Source organism: Erinaceus europaeus, chromosome 4 (genome assembly GCF_950295315.1).
Source record: "Erinaceus europaeus chromosome 4, mEriEur2.1, whole genome shotgun sequence".
NCBI classification, from domain to species: domain Eukaryota; kingdom Metazoa; phylum Chordata; class Mammalia; order Eulipotyphla; family Erinaceidae; genus Erinaceus; species Erinaceus europaeus.
The window spans coordinates 150,447,592-150,470,648 of NC_080165.1; the positions used below are offsets into that span (position 1 = coordinate 150,447,592).

General features: G+C 48.4%; 2 protein-coding genes across 11 annotated transcripts in view; both read left to right on the top strand.

Annotated features, from left to right (window-relative positions):
* The window catches only part of PNISR (PNN interacting serine and arginine rich protein), a 31,455-nt gene extending 29,435 nt beyond the window's left edge, over positions 1–2,020 (top strand). For 8 of the 10 annotated variants that reach the window (XM_060190724.1, XM_060190732.1, XM_060190726.1 and 5 more), the window contains 2 exons: positions 332–1,424; positions 1,669–2,020. In XM_060190724.1, coding sequence (XP_060046707.1) covers positions 332–1,424; positions 1,669–1,699 — 1,124 coding nt within the window. In that variant the 3' untranslated portion in view covers positions 1,700–2,020. Of the gene's footprint in view, positions 1–331 lie in introns of all 10 variants that reach the window. The other 2 variants (XM_060190729.1, XM_060190731.1) reach the window with 2 other exon arrangements.
* Positions 2,021–6,790: 4,770 nt separating this feature from the next.
* Positions 6,791–21,355, top strand: COQ3 (coenzyme Q3, methyltransferase). Its single transcript, XM_060190722.1, has 7 exons — positions 6,791–6,973; positions 10,055–10,181; positions 11,807–11,959; positions 14,638–14,737; positions 16,254–16,496; positions 17,469–17,628; positions 19,213–21,355. Exons 1-7 carry the CDS (start codon positions 6,871–6,873, stop codon positions 19,422–19,424), a joined length of 1,098 nt encoding a protein of 365 aa, XP_060046705.1. The 5' UTR covers positions 6,791–6,870; the 3' UTR covers positions 19,425–21,355.
* The last annotated feature ends 1,702 nt before the right edge of the window (positions 21,356–23,057 follow it).

The following is a 23,057-nucleotide window of genomic DNA, read 5'->3' on the forward strand; positions in this document are numbered from 1 at the left end:
TCCGGGCTCCGCGGCCCGCTGCCGTGCTGTCGGCTGGCGCTGCTGAGCCGGGCAGAGGGAGCTCGGAAACAGGTCTAAAGTCATGTTAGGTTTCAGACGCTTCATATGAAAAGAAAAGGCAGATAGATCTCCTTGTATTTGACTTGACTGGGTATTGAAATTACATTTTTCGTAGGTTGGCTTTTAAGTTGTAAGTTTTTATTTTGACGCAGTTACTAGAGACTTGGAGTTGCTACTGTGGCAGCATCTGTCTCAGCTGAACAGCAGTGCTGCACTAGGGGCGTTGTTTTCACTGTCCGGTTGACTCTTCCTGTTAATTTTTGTCTTTCAGAAGAAAAGCAGCAAACAGAAAGAGTCGCAAAAGAGATGAATGAATATGCCCACAAAGAGCAAAATAGTTTATTATTACTAGACGCGAGAGAAGCAGGTGGTGATTTGGTTAATGAGAAGAAGAGAACCTCCAATGAAATCACGCCAGGTTTAGAACTCAAAAAGGAGCAGAGAGAGAAAGAGAAGCAGGGAAGGAGCAGGTCAGGGAGCTCTAGCAGCGGCAGTTCCAGCAGCAATAGTGGAACGAGTAGCGCTAGTAGCACCGCCTCCAGTTCCTCATACAGTTCCAGCTCAGGCAGCAGTCGCACTTCTTCTAGGTCGTCTTCTCCGAAAAGGAAAAAAAGACATAGCAGGAGCAGGTCTCCGGCAGCCAAAACCAGGCGCAGCAGGAGTAGAAGTGACTCTCGGAGAATTAAAATGGAGAGCAGTCGGGCGAGAGTAAAGGTCAGGGACAGGAGGAGGCCCGGTACGAGTAGCGTGGAAAGGGACAGGAGGAGGAACCACAGTCCTTCCCGAGAGAGACGGAGAAGTAGAAGCCCAAGTCGCTCGCGGGACAGGCGACCCAGCCGTTCCAGCCGCAGCAGGAGTGGAGAGCGGCGCAAAGCCGATGCTCAGCGCGGAGATCTTAGTGGGGGCGGCCCCAAGCGCAAGGGGGGGGATAGAGAGCAAGAGAGGAAGCAGGAGAGGGGTCGGAGCGCAGACAGAGAGAGGAGGAAGACAGACAAAGAAAGGGAGCGCGAGCAGGATAAAAGGAGAGAGAGACCAAAGAGGGAAGAGAAGGATTATAAATTCAGTAGTCCAGACGACAGGCTAAAAAGGAAGCGGGAAAGCGAAAGAGCGTTTTCTAGGAGCGGGCCAGTGTCCGTGAAGGCCGTCAGGCGCGATTCCAGACAGGGTGACAAAACCAGTGCTGCCAAAGGTAGCGAGAGGCTCTCACGCTCTGATTCTAGTGGGAGGAGCAGTTCTGACTCTCCAGGAAGTAGCAAGGAAAAGAAGTCTAAGAAGCCTAAGCATAGTCGCTCGAGATCCCTGGAGAAATCCCAAAGGTCTGGTAAGAAGGCAAGCCGCAAACACAAGTCTAAGTCCCGATCAAGGTAGTATACTTTTTAAAGTATTCTGTCTGATTAAAAAAAAACCAAACATTGACTGAATTTATGCAAAGTTGCAAGTGTCCTTTCTCTCTTTCTCTCTAATAGACTCAGTTTGGTACTTGATAAATGATCATAAACTTAAGTAATTTTAGAAATCCTATATAATAGTATTTATTTTTAAATTGCAGATTCTTTAGCTTAAAATACATGTTTATTTTTAAATTTTGTCTTTTCCCTTCTTTTTCAGATCAGCAACGCCTCCCCGTCGTAAGCGCTGAGGAATGAAGTGGCAAGAGTGCTGTGATGTTTAAAAAATTCCATGAGTTTTAAGGGCTTGTCTCATTATAGAGGCACATTGTGGCTGTGTAGGTGAAACCAGAATCTTTTTTTTTTTTTTAAATCTGTAAATAGGTGCATTTTTTTTTCAAATGCTGCTCCAAGTTACTTAATAGGATTTCTTTGTACTGCTTTCCCCCCCCCCAGAAAATAGTGCATAATAAGACTATAAAAAATGACATTCTCTTTGAGCTGTAATGTTACTAAAATTATTCTCAAATGTACTGTGATGTCAATAAAGCTCTTTAGTTCATTTTTGTTAACCTCTTGCACCTTAATTTTATGATTTAATCTAAGGAATGTACTTTTATAAAAAATAAAAAAAAGGCAGCTGGGATTTTGTACGACAGGTTTTAAAAGTACTTCCTCTTACTTATCTCCCCCGAAAGAAGGAGGTTTTAACTTTATAGTTTGTCAAAGTTTGTAAATTGTACCCAGACACTGTTGTCAAATTTTGACTCCAAGGTTGTGGAAGAGGGCCAGTAATAGACTTGAACTTTTCCTTTGGAAGCATTTGCCAGCTTTCTAAACTTTCTTCCTTTCTCATGTTCTTTATGTGCATAAAGTGTGGTCCGCTCCTGTAAAATGAAATTGCTGGAATCAGTCAAATCAGTAGCATTGCTTCTGAGGAAGGGTTGTCTTTGGCGCTAAAGTTCACATCTGGAACTAGACTCTGCAGCCATCCACTTCTGTTTCAGAAACATTTTAAACACTGGGGTTATTAGAAAAATAAGACACAACTCAGTATACTTAATTTTTTAAGTGTAATTGTGAATTTGACTTAGTGGACAAATGCTACAATATACAGGTTTGTGTCAGTTTCCTGACATGAAAATGACCCGTGTTGTCCTTTCTTGAAATTGTGATGGGCGAGAGCGGTCTGCCGATTTAAGATGGTCCTTCCACGTGAAATGGGACTACAGGTACTTTAGAGCTCACTGCTTTCACGGTCCATTTTCAGGTGACCGTTGATGTCGTAGTCGGCAAATCTCCTTAAAAGCAACCGCTTTCAAATTTGAACTTAAAAAGAAAAAACAGGTGCAGGTCACAGTGATTGTTTTAAAGTATGCCTTCTTACCAGCAATAGCTCATTTTAAAGTAAGCCAGATTTTTGCCAATATCAGTGTTTTCTCAAAATGAAGAAGGTAGAGATAGATTGATATAGCGTGCTCTTGTACCTCAGAATAATTTCTCAAAAATCATTTTGAACAGGTATGCATTTATCTAGAGGAAATAAACTGTGAATAAATGCATGTTTGCCAAAATGGCTGTTTTACAGTGCATTTAGTTCTGATGTTTATAAAGCTGATGTTTCACAGAAACTTTTTAAATAGTTTGGAATTCTACACGGTGTAGAAATCCACATCTGGAGACAAAAGAAAAATGTGCAATATTTTTATGTAGGACAGGTAACAGTGGGCCTGATTTTAGACTTATTTGATTTGTAACAGTTGAGTTGTATAATGTTTTTATATCTTAAAATGTTTTTTAGATCAATCTTCAAGTGAAATAATATTTTCAAAATAAAATTCTACAGAAAAGTTCTCATGGCTATGATATGCACATTTTGGGGCAAGAGAAAACAGCTAAAAGTAGTATTTGACAGACTTTGCCATATGTAATATGCAAGTTGCTTATTTCAACCTGTAGATATTTTCAAAAACGTAATCGGTATATGTGAGCCGACAAGTGAGCGTTAAAAGTAGGTACCTGGATTTTTCCCAGATTTTTATAACTAATTTTGAGAACTCCATTGACATGTAATAAGATATATTTACCTTAAGTGGTAAGATTTTATAAAACAAGGCTTTCAAGATTTGGGTTGTGAATGCTAAAATTTACACATAAGTTAGCACGGCGTGTGATCTGGCTATGAGATGTTTTTGAAAAACGACCCCAGAAACTTTGAGGTTGGGTTTTGAAGACCACTATTGATTGGTCTGTATTGCTTAATAAAAACTGTCTTGAGAGTCCTTTTAAGTATTCCTAGTGTGTTAAATCATACTCATTTTTGTGAATGGGGGTGAGTTACATCATGATGAAAATCATGTAATTTGAAGAGGCAACTTGATGAATTGTTTTAGGCCCCAAATATCAATAAAGACTGGTGTGGAGCCTGTGCGTTTTCTGCCGTTGTAAAATGTCTCTGTTAGCATTTCTTTGTTTAAGTCTTATTCTGGATAGAGACACACTGAGAGGGAAGGGGAGCTGGGGAGCGAAGGAGAGAGGGAGAGGGAGAGACAGAAAGGCAGACACCTGCAGCTCTGCTCCACCCTTGTGAAGCTTCCCTCTTACAGATGGGGGGCAGGGCTTGAACTGGGTTTCTTGTGCATTGTAACACATAAATACCACCACCTGGCCCATTAGCATGTTTCTAATGGATACATAATCTAAGAACTTCCTGAATAGAGTCTGTGCTAACTCTTTATTTCTTCAAAGAACCACAAGTACAGCCACTAGTAGAAATTTTTAGTCGATGTGTGAATTTTTACTTTTATTTATAAAGAGGAAACATTGACAAAACCATAGGATAAGAGGGGTACAACTCCACACAATTCCCACCACCAGAACTCCATATCCCATCCCCTCTCCTGAAAGCTTTCCTATTCTCTATCCCTCTGGGAGCATGGACCCAGGGTCATTGTGGGATGCAGAAGGTGGAAGGTCTGGCTTCTGTAATTGCTTCCCTGCTGAACATGGGCGTTGACAGGTGGATCCATACTCCCAGCCTGCCTCTCTCTTTCCCTAGTGGGGCAGGGCTCTGGGGAAGCGGAGCTCCAGGACACATGGGTGGGGTCGTCTGTCCAGGGAAGTCTAGTCGGCATCCTGCTGGCATCTGGAACCTGGTGGTTGATGAGACTTAACATACAAAGCCAAACAAGTTGTTGACCAATCATGGACTTAAGTAGTGCAGATGAAGAGTTGGGGGGGGGGGGTCCTCCATTCTGTAGATAGCTAGTAGGCAGATTTTAGTTAAATTCCAAAGGGCCTGTGGCTATAGGTTTTTTTTTTCCTTTTTTTTTTTTTTTGCCTGAGCCTGAAATCGGATATGCCAGTGGATCCAAGTTATTGTCTGGGGAGATGACGTCATGGCCATGATGTCTGGTCATGAAAAAGGACCAGAAAGCTGGATCAGGGAAGAGAGTAGCTCCCTAATATGGGAAAGGGGTATAAATATTGTTGACTGTAAACCCCATCAATTTGATGTGATCTGGGGCCCATAATCAGCTTAGGAGCCTGTGTGACCTCTGCATCCCTGTAGATCTGAGCTCACATTCTGTGGTCATGAGTAGGAACATTCCAAGCTGCCCCAATATCAGGACCCATCTTCCTCAGGTGCAGCATAAAGTATGTTCGTCCTTCAGGTGGCGCGCGAAGCATCAAAGACTGGCATAAAAATCCTGGTTCAAGCCCCTGGCTCCCCACCTGCAGGGGAGTCACTTCACTGGGGGTAAAGCAGGTCTCCCTGTCTTCCCCACCTCTCCCATTTCTCTCTGTCCTGGCCAACAACGACGACATCAATACAGCCACAGTAATAACTGCAACGATAAAACAAGGGCAACAAAAGGGAATATTAAAAAAAATTTTTATATTGAACACTTAAAAAAAAAAAGCAGAGCTCAGCTCTGGCTTGTGGTGTGTGGGGAATTGAACCTGGGACTTTGGAGCCTCAGGCATGAGGGTCTCTGCATAACCATTGTGATGTCAACCTCCTGAAACACTTTATATTTAAATGGAACTTAAAAACATTTATTGGATTTTCTAAAATGTACTGTGAGTTAGTGGAATTGGTATTAGATTCACTGATCATGCTGTTGGCATGTCACTTAATCATGAGCCTTTATTAGTACTTAGAACTGCTAGTGTGCTATAATGAGGGACACCGGAAAGTGGTTTTTGCTTTGTTTTGATTGTCGCTGGACTCTAGCCTTCTGGGTTGACTTTTTCACCATGGAGGACAGAGAGACCCAAGAAAGGCATCATCACAGCACTCAACCTTCTCCCCCCAGTGCAGTGGGGTTGGGGCTCGAACCTGGGACTCCAGCATGACAAAGCAGGTCCCCTCCCAGGCGAGCTATTTGGTGCCAGACACCGATTCCCTGCAGAAACACAGGGAGGGTCTTTTCATTTCTACGAGAGACCAGTCGGGAATGTGCAGTTCTGCAGACACAGTCTAGAGCCTCGTGTACCAGCTCCAAGGCCGGGAGGTCGCCTGCGGGACGAGCTCAGCCCGCCTCTGGCATTGCGGGAGTCCCGGGTTCAACCCCTGGTCCCGCTGCAGGTTCAGCTGGGCAGCGCTCTGACCCTTTCTTGCTTTCGTAAGTGCGGGGAAGTCTTAAAGTGGGATTTTAAGACGCTGGTACTTGTTTCTTTTCTTGCAATTATTCATTTTCCCTTTTTACTGTCATAGTTATTGTCGTTGATGTCACTGTTGTTAGGACGGAGAAATGGAGAGAGGCCCGAGTCCAAGGTGGCGACGCCGCCCGTCTGCTGGGTCCCGTCGCCACCCGCACGCTCGTCCCCGCAGAGGGGCGCCGCGTGTCCCGGGACACGAAGCGGAGCTGCAAGGGGGGGCGGGCACGCGCCCCCCGATCCGGACCCGGTAGAGGGCACGCGCCCCCCGATCCGGACCCGGTGGAGAGCACGCGCCCCCCGATCCGGAACCGGTGGAGAGCGCGCGCCCCTGATCCGGACCCGGTGGAGAGCACGCGCCCCTGATCCGGACCCAGTGGAGAGCACGCACCCCTGATCCGGACCCGGTAGAGAGCACGCGCCCCTGATCCGGACCCGGTGGAGAGCACGCGCCCCTGATCCGGACCCGGTAGAGAGCACGCGCCCCTGATCCGGACCCGGTGGAGAGCACGCGCCCCGGTGCGCAAGGACGTGGGTTCGAGCCCCCGCTGTCCACCTCAGGAAGGGCGGGGCGGGGCGGGGCTGCAGGCGTCTGTCCGTCGCCCGCACAGCTCAGAAGCCGGGGGCGGCGGGGGCGGGCGCGAGGAGGCGGGGAGGGACGCGGGGCGGGACGCGGGCGGACGCCGAGCCAGCGCGGAACCTCGGTGCTGGGCCCTGGCTGCCGGGGGACGGGGAAGCACGCGGGCCTCCTTCCGCCGCCATGTGGCCGGGCGTCACGTTGCGCAGCGCGGGAGCGCGCCTGCTGGGCGCCACCGGCTGCCGGGGGTCGCGGGGCCGCAGTGCGCCTGCAGCCGCCTCCGCGGGTGAGTCTCGCCCCCGAGCGGCCGGGCCGTGTGCACAGGCGCGGCGGGAGGGCGCGCGGGGCTCCGTGGGCGCTGGGGCGCAGGCCGGGCCGTGTGCGCAGACGCGAGGGGGGGGGTAATCGCTCGCGGGGTGCATCTGCGCAGACGCGGGACGGGGGGAGGGGGGCGCTCGCGGGGTGCATCTGCGCAGACGCGGGACGGGGGGAGGGGGGCGCTCGCGGGGTGCATCTGCGCAGACGCGGGGCGGGGGCGCTCGCGGGGTGCATCTGCGCAGACGCGGGACGGGGGCGCTCGCGGGGTGCATCTGCGCAGACGCGGGGCGGGGGCGCTCGCGGGGTGCATCTGCGCAGACGCGGGGCGGGGCGCTCGCGGGGTGCATCTGCGCAGACGCGGGACGGGGGCGCTCGCGGGGTGCATCTGCGCAGACGCGGGGCGGGGCGCTCGCGGGGTGCATCTGCGCAGACACGGGGCGGGGCGCTCGCGGGGTGCATCTGCGCAGACGCGGGACGGGGCGCTCGCGGGGTGCATCTGCGCAGACGCGGGGCGGGGGCGCTCGCGGGGTGCATCTGCGCAGACGCGGGGCGGGGCGCTCGCGGGGTGCATCTGCGCAGACGCGGGACGGGCCGCTCGCAGAGCTGCATCTGCGCAGACGCGGGGCGGGGTGCTCGCGGGGTGCATCTGCGCAGACGCGGGACGGGCCGCTCGCAGAGCTGCATCTGCGCAGACGCGGGACGGGGGCGCCGAACTGATTTTTTTTTTTTTTTGCCTCCCGGGTCATTGCTGGGCGGTGCCTGCACGTTGCATCCTCTGCTCCTGGAGGCCATTTCCCCCTTTTGTTGCCCTTGTTGTGGTTATTGTCATTGTTGTCGTCGTTGTTGGAGGGGCAGAGAGACATGGAGAGAGGAGGGGAAGGCAGAGAGGGGGAGAGACAGACAGACCCCTGCACGACTCCCCTGCAGGTGGGGAGCCGGGGGCTCGAACCCGGATCCTTGCGCTTTGCTCCGCATGTGCTTAGCCCGCTGCTCGGGCCTCGTGCCTGAGAGTCCAGAGCTTCCCCCCTGCGCCGCCGCTCGGACCACCTCTTTTTCTTTTTAAACGTGATTTTATTTGATAGGAGAGAGAAGTTGGGGCGGGGGAGGTCGGGAAGGGAAGGGGAGACCCGCAGCCAGGGCCGCGCCTGGGTCCTGTGCCTCGACCATATTCTTCTTTCAAGTCACAGATAAAAATCTTTTGAAAAGGGGGCCGGGCGGGGGCGCAGCGGGTTAAGCGCACGTGGCGCAAAGCGCAGGGACCGGCGTAAGGATCCCGGTTCGAGCCCCCGGCTCCCCACCTGCAGGGGAGTCGCTTCCCAGGCGGTGAAGCAGGTCTGCAGGTGTCTGTCTGTCTCTCCCCCTCTGTCTTCCCCTCCTCTCTCCGTTTCTCTCTGTCCTGTCCAACAACGACATCAGTAACAACGATAATAATAACCACAACAATGATAAAACAACCAGGGGAAAAAAGGGAAAAACGGCCTCCAGGAGCGGTGGATTCGTGGCGCAGGCACCAAACCCCGGCAGTAACCCTGGAGGCCAAAACAAAAAAGAGTTCAGACTGGGTCCAGGCGGTGGCACACCTGGTTGAGCGCACACATTACAAGACGCAAGGCACTGGGTTCGAGTCCCTGGCAGGGGGAAGCAGAAGCGGTGAAGCAGGTCTGCAGGTGTCTGTCTTTCTCCCTCTCTGTCTTCTCCTTCCCCCTCCGTTTTTCTCTGTCCTGTCCAATAAAGTGGGAAAAAAGAGCCTCCAGGAGCAGTGGATTTGGAGCGCTGGCACCGAGCCCCAGAGGTGCCAGCGTGGAGGCAAAAAAAAAAAAAAAAAAAAGAAAGAAAAGTTTTAATACTCTCCCAGAACTCTCTCAGTGCCACTCAGCACCTGAGGTCACCTCATAGGACTTCTGGAAGACGACCTTGGTATCCGATTTTCAGAAAGAATTCCTGTGAACTAACGGCTATGAGGCAGGGCAGGGAGAGAACCGGAGATGCTCTGCTCTGGCACTTGTAATGCCGGGAATCCAACTCAGGACCTTGTGCTGGAGAATCGCAGGCTTTACCCACTGTGCCACCTCCTGGGCCTCAACGTCAGCTATCTTGCGGGCCCATTTTCTGTAGTTTGTGCAATATATTGTGAATGTAAGAACCAAGCTGCAGATGCTGCCATGACGCCATCCTGACCTCCCTGGGCAGACGCCCTCACCCATGTATCCTGGAGCCTCCCCTCCCCAGAGCCCTGCCCCACTAGGGACAGACAGAGACAGGCTGGGAGTGTGGATCCACCTGCCAACACCCATGTCCAGTGGAGAAGCCATGACAAAAGCCAGAACTCCCACCTTCTGCTCCCCATAAAGAATTTGGGTCCATGATCCCAGAGGGATAAAGAACAGGGAAGCTTCCAGTGCAGGGGACGGGACAGGGAACTCTGGTGGTGGGAACTGTGTGGACTTGTACCCCTGATATTTTACAATCTTGTAAATTAATTTTAAATCACTAATAAGTAAAAAACTAATGTCAAGGAAAGCCTTTATGTACACAGTACTTATTGTTAGTAATTATTCTAGAGTTAGGAGACAGAATATTAGCATTTTTAGTTTATTTTTCAGATCAAGAGGAACACTTTTGTTTATTAATTGTAAAAATATTTACAGATACAAGAAGATTCATTCCAGTTCATGCACATTAGAAATTCATATGCTGGGAGTCGGGCTGTAGCGCAGCGGGTTAAGCGCAGGTGGCGCAAAGCACAAGGACCGGCTTAAGGATCCCGGTTCAAGCCCCAGGCTCCCCACCTGCAGGGGAGTCGCTTCACAGGCGGTGAAGCAGGTCTGCAGGTGTCTGTCTGTCTCTCCCCCTCTCTGTCTTCCCCTCCTCTCTCCATTTCTCTCTGGCTTATCCAACAACGACATCAATAACAACAATGACTACGACAATAAAACAACGAGGGCAACAAAAGGGAATAAATAAATTAAATATTTAAATAAATAAAACTTAAAAAAAAAGAAATTCATATGCTACAATGTTTTTTCTAAGCATTTAATTTCCCCCCCAGTCTATTCAGAGAACCAGATCAGCCGGACGTCACACAATAAACCGTGGATTGATAGTGCATGTGGAAGCATGTATTTCAGGCCTAGTAGGATGACTTCTGCTTGCCTGAAGGGCGTGAGAGCTCACAGGTGAGTGTGTCTTTGCTGTCGGTGTTCCTGCTGCTGCGTGACCGCACGTGTGGTCAGATCAGGCTCACTCTTACTGGTTGACTTCAGTATTTTCATTTTTCCAAACCTGTAGAGGTTTTCCTATCATGTCTTTTGACTGGGGAGACGGCATAGCGCCTCTCTCATCTCTGTTCAGCCCCTGTTGGCTCTCATTTGACTTTTTTTTTTTTTCCTCAAGGATTATCTATCACTGGGGCTTGGTGTCTGCACTACAAACCCACTGCTGCTGGAGGCCATTTTTTCCACTTTTTTTTTTTTAACATAGGATAGGACAGAGAGAAATGGGGGGGGGGGGGGTTAGGGGAAAGAAACAGACACACCTGCAGACCTGCTTCATCGCCTGTGAAGCGACTTTCCTGCAGGTGGGGAGCCAGGGGCTCGAACTGGGATCCTCACGCTGGTCCTTGTGCTTGGTGCCACCTGCACTTAACCTGCTGCACCGCCGCCTGACTCCTGCACCTTTGATATTCTAAGAACTGCACTAATTATTGGGTCTACGCCTCACCCTCCAACTTTCCATTATCGTGTAATGGAAAGACAGCCTGATCCCATAGTCCCACACGCTCATGAAGAGGGAGAAAACGATTGAGGAGCTAAAATATGTGGATACTGTGACAGGGCCGGTGGCTCAGGCCTAGAACATAGGACTTGCAGGTGTGCGGACCTGCCGGCACTCAGGTGGAGTGGCTCCAGCCAGGGGGCGAGTCTCCCACCCTCCCTCACCGGCTCTAGGGACCCTGTGATTCAGAAAGGAGGACTCAGGGAGTACTCTGGTATGAACACTCATTTATTTGGAGATGGGTACAGGCTTCTATAGAGAGTTAAACAAAGAACATTTTTCACATAGGTCAGAATTCACAGGTTTCTTACAGGTCAGCTTGCCCCTGGGGTAGGGGGCTGGTATGACAAGAATTGATGAGATACATAAAGGTCAAAACGGTTAGTCTCCATGATGCAGGCAGGTTAATTATCCAAAGGCATTTGAGAGAAGCAGAGGAGTTAAACCAGTAAGGTGAGGCAGAGAGAAGATAAACAAAGCTTGATGTGAATCACAGATATCAAAGGACACAAGGAAATAAGATTTGGGGTCTCACTGCCTGGTGTTGGGGAGGTGTATGATAGAGTGTGTTCTCCTTTGTGATCAAAAGGTGAAGTGGATGTGTGAACTTTGAGGGACCCTAAAGCAGGCAGCCATATGGCCTGACAGCAAGGAAACTAAGTGTGAGAGGCCTGTAGGCTTTCTGTGAGCTTGAGAGACTCACAAGGGGAAACTGAGTCTGGGAGACTTTTCCCTCTTGGCTCATCTCTATAAGGAGAGAGGATAACAAGTGGGGTGTCTTTCCAGACCTCCATCCAAGGATGGGAGAGCTCCCCTTAGCTCTACCAAGCTTTCACACAGGCCCACACGGACCCAGCCCTGAGTTTGAGTCCCAGAGCCACCTGCACTGGAGTGGTCCTCTGAGTCTCTTGAGCCTGAAATCTGATATGCAGGTGGATCCAGGTTACTGTCTGGGAAGATGTTACCATGGCTGGAAAAAGGCATCTTTCTACCGCCCGTGCCTCACGTGCCCCCTGGCTCTCTGTAGGCTGCTCTGGACCAGACTGCACAGCGCCTCGCGGAGCTCTGTGGACAGGGAGGGGCTCAAGGTCTTCCTGGCCCTGGCTCACAAGTGGTGGGATGAACAAGGCGTGTACGCACCTCTTCATTCGATGAACGCCCTGAGGGTGCCGTTTATAAGGTATTTCAGAGATCCTGACTCTTTACACGCACCTTGCTTCAAGAATTGGTTCTCTGTGGTCCGGGAGGTGGCACAGTGGATAAAACGTGGGTCTCTCAAGCATGAGGCCCCGAGTTCAATCCCTGGCAGCACATGTACCAGAATGATGTCTGGTTCTCTCTCTCTCTCTCTCTCCTACCCCTTTCATTAATAAACAGATAAAATAGTTTTTAAAAAAATTGCGGCCAGGTGGTGGCGCACCTGGTTGAGCACACAGGTCACAGTGCGAAAGGACCAGGTTCGAGCCCCCAGTCCCCATCTGCAGGGGGAAAGCTTCACAAGTGGTGAGGCAGGGCTGCAGGTGTCTCTCTGTCTCTCTCCCTCTCTATGTCCCTCTTCCCTCTCAATTTCTTTCTCTATCCAGCAAGTAAATAAAGATTAAGAAAATTAAAAAATAAAAAGAATTGATCTTCTTTGAGTTCTGTTTTTTGTTTGGTTTATACTTGGGCTCTAAATATTTCAATTCTGCTATACATACATGCATACATATTTATTATTATTATTATTATCATTATTATTCACCAGAGCATTGCTTAGCTCTGGCTTATAGTGCTTCTAGGGATTGAACCTGGAACCATTGGTTCCTCAGACATGAAAGTCTTTTTACATAACCACTGTGCTATTTCCCCAGCCCTCAAGTCTGCTTTAGAAATCAGCTCATTAGTCAACATGCAGTAGTGCTCACTGTTTTGAAATCATTAATTTTTTAAAAGATTTACTTATGGGCAGAGGGTAGATAGCATAATGGTTATGCAAAGAGACTCTCAAGCCTGAGGCTTCAAAGTCCCAGGTTCAATCCCCTGTACCACCATAAGCCAGAGCTGAGCAGTGCTCTGGTTAAAAAAAAAAGATTTACTTACTTATTATTGTACAGAGACAGACAGAAATTGAGAGGGGAGGGAGAGGTAGAGAGGAAGAAAGAGAGACACTTGCAGCCCTGCTTCACCACTTGTGAAGCTTTCTTCCTGCAAGTGGGGACCAGGGGCTTGAACCTGGGTCCTTGTGCACTGTAATGTGTGTACTTAACCAGGTGCGCCACTGCCTGGCAGAAACCATTAATTTGAAAAATAATATCACGAAAGAAAAATCAACCTCATTTTCAACTGCTTTGAATAATTAGCTTGAAGTGTTTGATGGTTTCTGGTTTAACATCTGAATGTTTGCAGTCAAATGCTCCTACCACTGAGCTATACCCCCGGCATCTAAAAGTGTGACCCATTTGGAGTTTACTCTTGTTAAACGAAGTGGTTCAGTTTCATTCTTGTGCATGTTTCAACCCAGTTTTCCCAACTCCATTTGTTGAGGAGACTCTGCTTTCCCCATTTAATAGTCTGGGCAGCTTTGTCAAAGATTACATGTCCATAGGTGTGGGGGCTCACTTCTGGGCTCTCCATTCTATTCCACTGGTCAGTGTGTCTATTCATGGTTCAGCACCAAGCAGTTTTGATGACAGTGGCCCTGTAATCCAATTTGAGATCTGGGAGTGTGATGCCTCCAGTTCTGTTGTTTCTTCTCAAGATTGTGTTTGCAATTCTAGGTCTTTTCTGGGCCCAGATAAACATATGTAGCATTTGTTCTATTATAGAAATTTGGTGGGGCTGGGTGGTGGCACACCTGGTTAAGTGCTCACAGCACAAGGCATAAGGACCCCAGTTCAAGCCTCCAGTCCCCACCCACAGAGGGAAAGCTTCACTAGTGCTGAAGCAGGGCTGCAGGTATCTCTTTGCCTCTGTCTCTCTTTCTGGCTATCTAATAAATAAATAAATAAAAATAATAATTTAAAAAAAAGAAATTTGATGGGACATTGATGAGAATTGCACTGAATCTGTGTATGGCTCTGAAATGGAATAGTCATTGTGACAGTGTTTATTCTTCCTAACCTTGAACCTGTTTTATCTTGTTTCCGTCATGATTATTGCTGGGGCTTGGTGCTCTGCTATAGGCAGCCTTTTCTTTCTTTCTTTCTTTCTTTCTTTCTTTCTTTCTTTCTTTCTTTCTTTCTTTTTCTCCTTCTCCTCTTTCTTCTACCCCTCCTCCTCTTCCTCCTTCTTTATTTGATAGAACAGATAGAAATTGAGAAGGGAGGAGTCGGGCGGTAGCACAGCAGGTTAAGCACATGTGGTGCCAAGTGCAAGGACCGGCGTAAGGGTCCCGGTTTGAGCCCCCGGCTCCCCACCTGCAGGGGAGTCGCTTCACAGGCGGTGAAGCAGGTCTGCAGGTGTCTGTCTTTCTCTCCCCTTCTCTGTCTTCCCCTCCTCTCTCCATTTCTCTCTGTCCTATCTGAAAAAAAAGAAATTTCAGTTCAAGAGAGACTCATCTCTCCTATAAACCAGAGTACTGCTTTCTGAAGTAAACAGATCTTTCAGGGGCCAGGCTGTGACGCACCTGGTTAAGCACACACATTGCCTTGCACAACGACCTGGGTCCAAGCCCCTGCTCACCACCTGCAGGGGAGGAAGCTTCACAAGTGGTGAAGCAGGTCTGAAGTGTGTCTCTTTTTCTCTCTCTCTCTCCCTCTCTATCTGCAGTACTCTGGTTTATAGGAGAGATGAGTCTCTCTTGAACTGAAACCTCGTGATTCATTTCTTTGATAAAATTGATCGTTTGCTTCTGTGTATTCTACTTTGTTTTCTTTTAAGGGACAATCTTTTAAAAGCTGTTGCTAGTCACCAGCCAGGAATACCTTTGTCAGGGATGAAGATTCTTGATGTTGGCTGTGGTGGTGGATTGTTAAGTGAAGTAAGTAATTTACAGTTTTCATGACATTTTTAACTGGAAAAAAAAATTAGAAGTAAGCCGATGCTTCATTTGTCCTTTCTGTGATGTGTAGTGATTAGCCATGTATTATGCTTTTTAAATACATAATATAAAACACATGCCTTTTGCTTTTTAAACATGTATAAAAATTCAGGAAGTTGGGGCCAGGCGGTGGTGCACCAGGTTAAGTGCACATAGTACAAAGTGCAAGGACCGGTGCAAGGATCCCGGTTTGAGTCCCCGATTCCCCACCTGCAGAAGGGTCACTTCATAAGCAGTGAAGCAGGTCTGCAGGTGTCTTTCTCTCCCCCTCTCTGTCTTGCCTTTCTCTCTTGATTTTTTTTTTCTTGCCTCCACGGTTACTGCTGGGGCTCAGTGCCTGTACCATGCATGAATCCACTGCTCCTGGAGGATATTCCCCCACCCCTTTTTTTCCCTTGTTGTTTTTCCATTGTGGTCATGATGTTATTGTTGTTGGATAGGACAGAGAGAAATAGAGGAGGGGAAGACAGAGAGGGAGAGAGAGAGACACCTGCAGACCTGCTTTACTTCTTGATTTCTCTCTATCCTATCCAGTAAAAAAAAAAAAGGAAAGAAAAAAATGGCCTCCAGGAGCAGTGAATTCATAGTGTAGGCACCGAGCTGGCGAAATAGCATAATGGTTATGCACAAAGACTCTCGTGCCTGAAGCCTCGTGCTCCCAGGTTCGATGCCCTGCACCACCATAAGCCAAAGATGAGCAGTGCTCTGGTTAAAAGAGAGAGAGAGAAATCAAACATAGTGCAGGTACCAAGCCCCAGTGTTAACCCTAGAGGAAAAAAAATTCAGAAAATTCTAGTGAAAGATTTCTTAATACAGAATTGGTGCACTAATGGCTTGATAACTTTGAAGGTTTTGTTATATCTTCTATTCTAGGAGATTATGCAGTTTCTACCATTTGAATATATGTATATATATTTAATTTATTATTGGATAGAGACAGAGAAATTGAGAGGGGTGTGGGAGGTAGATAGATAGATAGATAGATGAGAGCGACACCTGCAGGCCTGCTTCACCACTTATGAGTTTACCCCCTGCAGATGGGGACCAGGGGCTTGAACCTGGGTCCTTGTGCCCTGTAATGTGTGTACTCAACCAGGTGCGCCACCGCCTGGCCCTAGTTTCTATTAGTTTCTATATACTTTGTGCACGTACGTACCTGGGTAATATAAATGGATTTTTTTTTTTAAAATAATTGAGGCAAGGAGTCCTTGTTAAGTTTGTAAGTTTTTGTTGGACTTAGTCTGACTTTCAAGCTTTTTTATTATGGAAGTTATCAAACATTACAAACCAGGGGAAATGGTATGACGATCTTCCATGTTCTCGCAAACGATTGCTAACAGCTGTTCTCTTTTGGCTAATCTAATGTCCTTTTTGGACTAGCTTTTTATTTTATTTTATTTTATGTATTGGTAACGTGTTCTGTTTTCTTCCTGAGGGTAACTTGTTGTACCATTAGCCTCTAGGGCGGCTTGGGGCTTCAGTCCTTGGAATCGACCCTGTGGAGGAGAACATTAAGACAGCACAGCACCACAGGACATTTGACCCTGTCCTGGATCAGAGGGTCGAATACAGAGTGTGTTCCCTGGAAGGTATCGTGCAGGAATCTGCAGAGACCTTTGATGCTGTGGTGGCTTCTGAAGTCGTGGAGCACGTGCCCGACTTAGAAACATTTATCCAGTGCTGCTGTCAGGTGTTAAAAGTGAGTCTGTCTTCTTCTGAGGGTGTGTCAGTCTGCAGAGCAAGAAACTGTTCAGTTTCCCTCAGCATTGGGGTTTTTCCAGATCTCTGTCTGCAAGTCTGGAGATCTTAAAAAATGTTGCTAAACTCCTAACACAGTCAGTGGGTACAGAGCAGTGTCTCTCTGTCATGATGGCCTGGATTAAACACTGAGTCACAATCACTAAGAAACTGACAAGGATAAGCAGTTATAAAAGCGATAAAGCAAGGCCACGCTTAGCCTGAACTGACTTAGTGGCTTTTGCTAAGTAACTCCGTCTATGCTGTATGTAACAGTTTTCAGCTTATGCACATATTTTTTTTTACACATATGACCTGACTTAATCTCAGTTACAACCACCGAGTATGAAAAGTAAGGCAGGTGTTGTTTTAGCTCCTTTGATCAGTGAAGATCAGAATTTGAGAGATGTCAAAGACCAGTGCACATTTAAGTTAGGCTTAAGGGTACATCTTATTTATTTATTTATTTATTTATTATGTAATCCCCCCTTTTTGTTGCCCTTGTTGTTTATCATTGTTGTTGTTGATGTCATTGTTGGGTAGGACAGAGAGAAATGGAGAGAGGAGGGGAAGACAGGGGGGGGGAGAGAAAGACAGACACCTGCAGACCTGCTTCACCGCCTGTGAAGCGACTCCCCTGCAGGTGGGGAGCTGGGAGCTGGAACCCGGATCCTTACACCTGTCCTTGCGCTTTGTGCCACATGCGCTTAACCTGCTGCGCCACCGCCCGGCCCCCCCCCCTTTTTTTTTTTAATCAGTAATAAGAGTAGGGTCTAAAGTGAGTTAGCGAGGGCAGGAAGTTGAAGGTACGCTCACTAATTGAGACTCTCGACACTTATGTTTTTACTTCTCTGTCAGATAGCTTTTAGTCTGGTGCTTCCTTTCCCTAATTGTTACCACTGACATGGACGTTCTTACTTCCTGTACTTTTCAGCCTGGTGGTTCTTTGTTCATTACTACAATCAACCGGACGCAGCTGTCCTATGCTTTAGGAATCGTGTTTGCAGAGCAAATCGCACACATTGTACCGAAGGGTACTCACACGTGGGAGAAGTTTGTCTCACCTGAAAAGCTAGAGAGCATTCTGGAGTCAAGTAAGTACTAAGAATGTTTCCGGTGTCAAGGCCTCACTGAACTTGAATGTGCCTATAGTTGTGAGTCACATCTCACGCTTAGTGAAATACGTAAAGAGACGAAAAACAACTGCCGGGTGCTTTCACACATGCGCAGAATCTAAACCGGTGAGTTGCCAAAATAGGCCTCGTCTCGTCTTGCTGTGTTTGCCGGTGATCTTTGCTATTCCTACTTGACCCGAATCTAGAGAACTGGTACACATGAACTTAAAGAAAGGTGAGGGCAGGGGTGGGGCGGGTGGTGGCACAGTGGGTTAAGCGCACGTGGCACAAAGCACAAGGACCGGCGTGAGGATCCCGGTTCGAGCCCCCGGCTCCCCACCTGCAGGGGAGTCGCTTCACAGGCGGTGAAGCAGGTCTGTCTTTCTCAGTGTCTGTCTTTCTCTCTCCCTCTCTCTGTCTTCCCCTCCTCCCTCCATTTCTCTCTGTCCTATCCAACAACAATGACATCAACAACAACAATAATAACCATGACAAGGCTACAACAACAAGGGCAACAAAAGGGGGGGGAAATAGCCTCTAGGAGCAGTGGATTCATGGTGCAGACACTGAGCCCCAGCAATAACTCTGGAGGCAAAAAAAAAAAAGGGGGGGTTGGGAGGCGAGCAACAAATGAACTATTTCCGAGACTTTGTGAGCACTCTGGTGGTTATCTCCGGGAGGTGGGAGTGTGGGGACACAGAGCTTTGGGGGGTGCAGAGTAGAGCTAGTCCCTGTAATCTTAGAATCTTTTAACCCACCATTAATCACAAAAAATGAAAAAAGTGTTAATCACAGAATATGTCATTCAATTAAATAGGCCAAGTATCCTTTAGATGTGAGTTCATTTACCTCAACTAGATTATAAACCCCTGCGGAGAGAGTGAAATGCTCGATGTCTGTTCCCTCTCACCTGTGCCAAGCCGGCGCAGAGAAAGGCACTGACCATCAGCAAGTCCCTTTCGGCTGTGCTCATCTAAGGGCGAGACACACGTTGGCTCAGCGTCCGCCTCAGCCTGCTCTGTGGAGGTCAGCTTGGAGCTTGCCCCACCTGCTCTGTGGAGGTCAGCTCGGACTCGCCCCACCTGCTCTGTGCCCCGATTGCACCGTCAGCCAGCGCATTTTAAACACCCCCCACTTGTGTGTTTCCTTGCGTGTAGCAGGTGCCTTGCATAGGCGCGCCCAGCTGGCTCCCTAGGGCTAGAACCTGGTACGTACATTACATACTGGCGGCCCACTGCCAGGAGTATTTTAATAGTGACGATCTTTAGTGACTACTTAGCATATTACAAGCACTGTGCTCCTTACACGTAATATCTCATCTAAACTGAGAACGCAATACATTTGAGAGAACGGGGATTCAGAGAAGCACCATCTGATAGGGAGCAGAACTGGACTTTGAACCCAAGAAGTCTAACTTTATGCTCTGCTCTGTATACAATTACAAGTGGTTGTTGTTTTTCATTAAGCTAAAAGTATAGATAGATAGATAGATAGATAGACAGATAGATATGGAGTTGTATAAGACCTTTGAAGGTCCATGTTAACTTTCCTCTTGTTTCTCAGACGGTCTTTCAGCTCAGACCATAGTAGGAATGCTCTACAATCCCTTCTCAGGCCGCTGGCGTTGGACTGAAAACACCAGCCTTAACTATGCCGCTCATGCGGTGAAATGCAAGGCCCAGGAGCGCGAAGCCCCTGTTCCGTCTGCTTGCAAAGGAGAAGAGGCAGGGGCCCGAGCTGAAGCCTCTGCCAGCGGAGCCGTGCTGGAAAGCTGAAGTGACGCAGTTTGAAAGCCTACTGTCTGCACGTACAGAAAACATACACATTTCATCGCCTGAGCGGACGTCTTGAAGATAAAGTAAAAACAAAAGGCCAGTGGCCACGGGGTGCATGCCCGGCTGCGCACACACATCACGGCCTGAAAGGACCCGGGTTCAAGCTCCGGGTCCCCGCCCGCAGGGGAAAGCTTCATGAAGCGAGGCTGCTCTTCCCCTCTCCCTCTCTCCCCACCTTTTCCTCTCCCGTTTCTCTCTGTCCGTGTCCAGTGAAATAAAGACCTAGAGGAGTGGATTAAAAGCTTTGCCGGCCTGAAAGTGACAGCGGCAGCGATGACAGCGCATTGCAGCGGGCACTGAGCGGCCGGCTCTTCTCTCCGTGCGAGACACAGTCGGGGACTCGGGGACTCGGCCGGCCTTCGGGCTCAGCCTCCTCAGCGCGACTGTCCCCAGGTGCAAAGCAAGCGGACTGACAGAACACCACGCGGTTTCCTTAGGCTCTTAAACACCGGGTGTCCGCAGGGGGGAAGGAGGCAGGGCGGAGCGCGGAAACAAGGCCGGCCCAGCTGGGAGACCGGGGGACATACTTGGTTGTCTGTCTGTCCGGTGGGGGTGGCACACGGACCTTGCTGACGGGAGCTGCGGCAAAAATAGAAATGAGTAACGTTTCGTTATTTCATCTATCTGCTACTTTCAAAGGACCATTTTATAGATAAAAGAGTTGTCGGGGCCGGGCGGGGGCGCAGCGGGTTGAGCGCAGGTGGCGCCAAGCACAAGGACCGGCATAAGGATCCCGGTTCGAGCCCCCGGCTCTCCATTTCTCTCTGTCCTGTCCAACAACAGCTGCAGCAATAGCAACAATAAAACAACAAGGGCAACAAAAAATAGGAAAAATAGCCTCCAGCTGCTGTGGATTCGCAATGTAGGCACTGAGCCCCAGCGGTAACATTGAAGGCAAAAAAAAAAAAAAAATTAAGAACGGGCTAAATCTTAGATTTAAAAAATCTCGTCAGAATCTTTGTGATCTAGGAGCGGAGGTTCCTCAGCTTGACTTAACATGGTGGGCCTGTTGTACTGCATGTTTATGATATAGCTTCCTAGCAGCCATAGTCGGATGTTTGTGTGCATGTGCTACAATGTTTTAAAGAAGTATGTATTTTTTTATTTTGGTTTTAGTTAAAGGTGATTGATGCTTCTGACTCATGAAAACAAATACAGTTTTATACCACTTGCAGCACAAAGATAATAAATAAGAAAAAAAAAACGGTAGAAACAGGGTGGAGGTAGGGGGTTATGCAAAGTACGGTTAAGCAAAGAGATTCTCATGCCTGAGGCTCCAAAGTCCCAGGTTCAATCCCCCACACCACCATAAATCAGAGCTAAGCAGTGCTCTGGTTTAAAAAAAAAGATAGAAACAAGAAAACTATCAACATGCCAATATGTACTGACCTCTTTTATTAATTTACAGTGTGACTGTTAGAACTGTAAGATCCTTTCTTACCCAGGATTACCCAATGAGATACAAGTAACATGGTAACTACTTTGCATAGAAAATGCATCATGACTACACACACACACACACACACACATCTCCTGACATTGTGGTGTGCATGAAAATCGAGCAAAATAATTTATTGTGAGATCAATAGGCCTGTTGTATCCCAATGAGAAGAGGCTACAGGACATATAAATAAGCCACTGTCTAGATGCCAAAAGGCAACAGTTGGACTCCAAAGGGAAAAAATGAGTTCTCAAGGCGTTGTGGTTACAGAGCTGAGGACTCGGGTGGAGAGTTACAAAGTCAATACGGACGGTGGCTGTTCTCACTCCAGCTAGACGAGAACCCCTCTTGCTGGTGGGGCGCCTCACGGACACAGGGCTCAGTCATCACATACAATTCCACTCTGTCTCTTAGCTGAGAGAGAAGAGGGGGAGAAAAGGCAAGACAAATGTGCAGTGTGTACCTGGGACCGTAAATTCTCAGGTCAGACAGACGTGCAGATGGAAGTGTATTTACCATAGGAAGACAGATTGTGAGGTAGTGTCTATCTGTGCTCCATGAAAGCCAGGCTATGACTTCCGAGTTGCATTATGTACTTAATAAAGCCTAATCTTGGGAGTCAGGCGATAGCGCAGCGGGTTAAAGCGCAGTTGGCGCAAAGCACAAGGACCGGCTTAAGGATCCCGGTTCGAACCCCCGGCTCCCCACCTGCAGGGGAGTCGCTTCCCAGGCGGTGAAGCAGGTCTGCAGGTGTCTGTCTTTCTCTCCCTCTCTGTCTCCCCTCCTCCATTTCTCTCTGTCCTATCCAACAACGAATGACATCAACAACAATAATAATAACCACAACAAGGGCAACAAAAGGGGGAAATGGCCTCCAGGGGCAGTGGATTCCTGGTGCAGGCACTGAGCCCCAGCGATAACTCTGGAGGCGAAAAAAAAACCAAAAAACCAAACTAATCTTGGGGAAGTGTTCATGCAGCCGGTTAAATTCAATTAAAAAAATCAAACACATGGGGCCAGGTGGTGGCGCACCTGGTTGAGCGCACATGTTACAGGGCACAAGGACCCAGGTTCGAGCCCCCGGTCCCCACCTGCAGGGGGAAAGCTTCACAAATGGTGAAGCAAGGCTGCAGGTGTCTCTCTGTCTCTCTCCCTCTCATCCCCTTCCCTCTGTTTCTGACTATCACTATCCAACAAATAAATAAAGATTAAAAAAAAAAATCACAGAACCAATGACTAAGCGTAGGAAACAAAGTTATTTGTATATTTACACAGACATGCGTGTAAATACATGCTCTTCTAAAAACGATTCGTTTGTTAATGAGAGAACCAGAGCATCACTCTAGAAGAGGGATTCCAGGCAGGAAGTTGAGACCTGGTGCTCGAGTCCGCAGCTTTAGTCACTGCGCCGCCTGCCGGGCCTCTCGGACTAGCTCTCCTTGCACTTTGCGTGTCTTTGCATTCTTAGCTGTTATCTGACCTTTCCACAGATGCCAGTTGTTTATTTATAAGTTTGAGCTCTTTACATTATGTGTGTCACATTAATCTGTGCAATTCTCATATCAGATGCATGCATCTGCTTTTAATATAGCAATACATGCTTTTTTTTTTTTGGCCTCCAGGGTTATTGCTGGGCCTTGGGCCTTGGTGCCTACACCACGAATCCACTGCTTCTGGAGGCTATTCCCCCCCCCCCCCCGCTTTTGTTGCCCTTGCTGTTTTATTGTTGTTGTGGTTATCATTACTGTTGTCATTGATGTCATTGTTATTGGATAGGACAGAGAGAAATGGAGAGGAGGGGAAGACGGGGAGAGAAAGACAGACACCTGCAGACCTGCTTCACCGCCTGTGAAGCGACTCCCCTGCAGGTGGGGAGCCAGGGGCTCGAACCTGGATCCTTACAGCGGTCCCTGCGCTTTGCCGCCACGTGCGCTTAACCCGCTGCGCCGCCACCACCACCCGACTCGCAATTTTGTTTTCACAGAGCACTGCTCAGCTCTGGCTTGTGGTGTGGAAGGATTGATTGAATCGGACTTTGAAGCCTCAGGCGTGAGTCTGTATGACCATTACGTTACCTCTCCACCTGCAATAGGTATTTTGAGGTGTTCTCTAGAGAGGTCAGCTTCCACTCT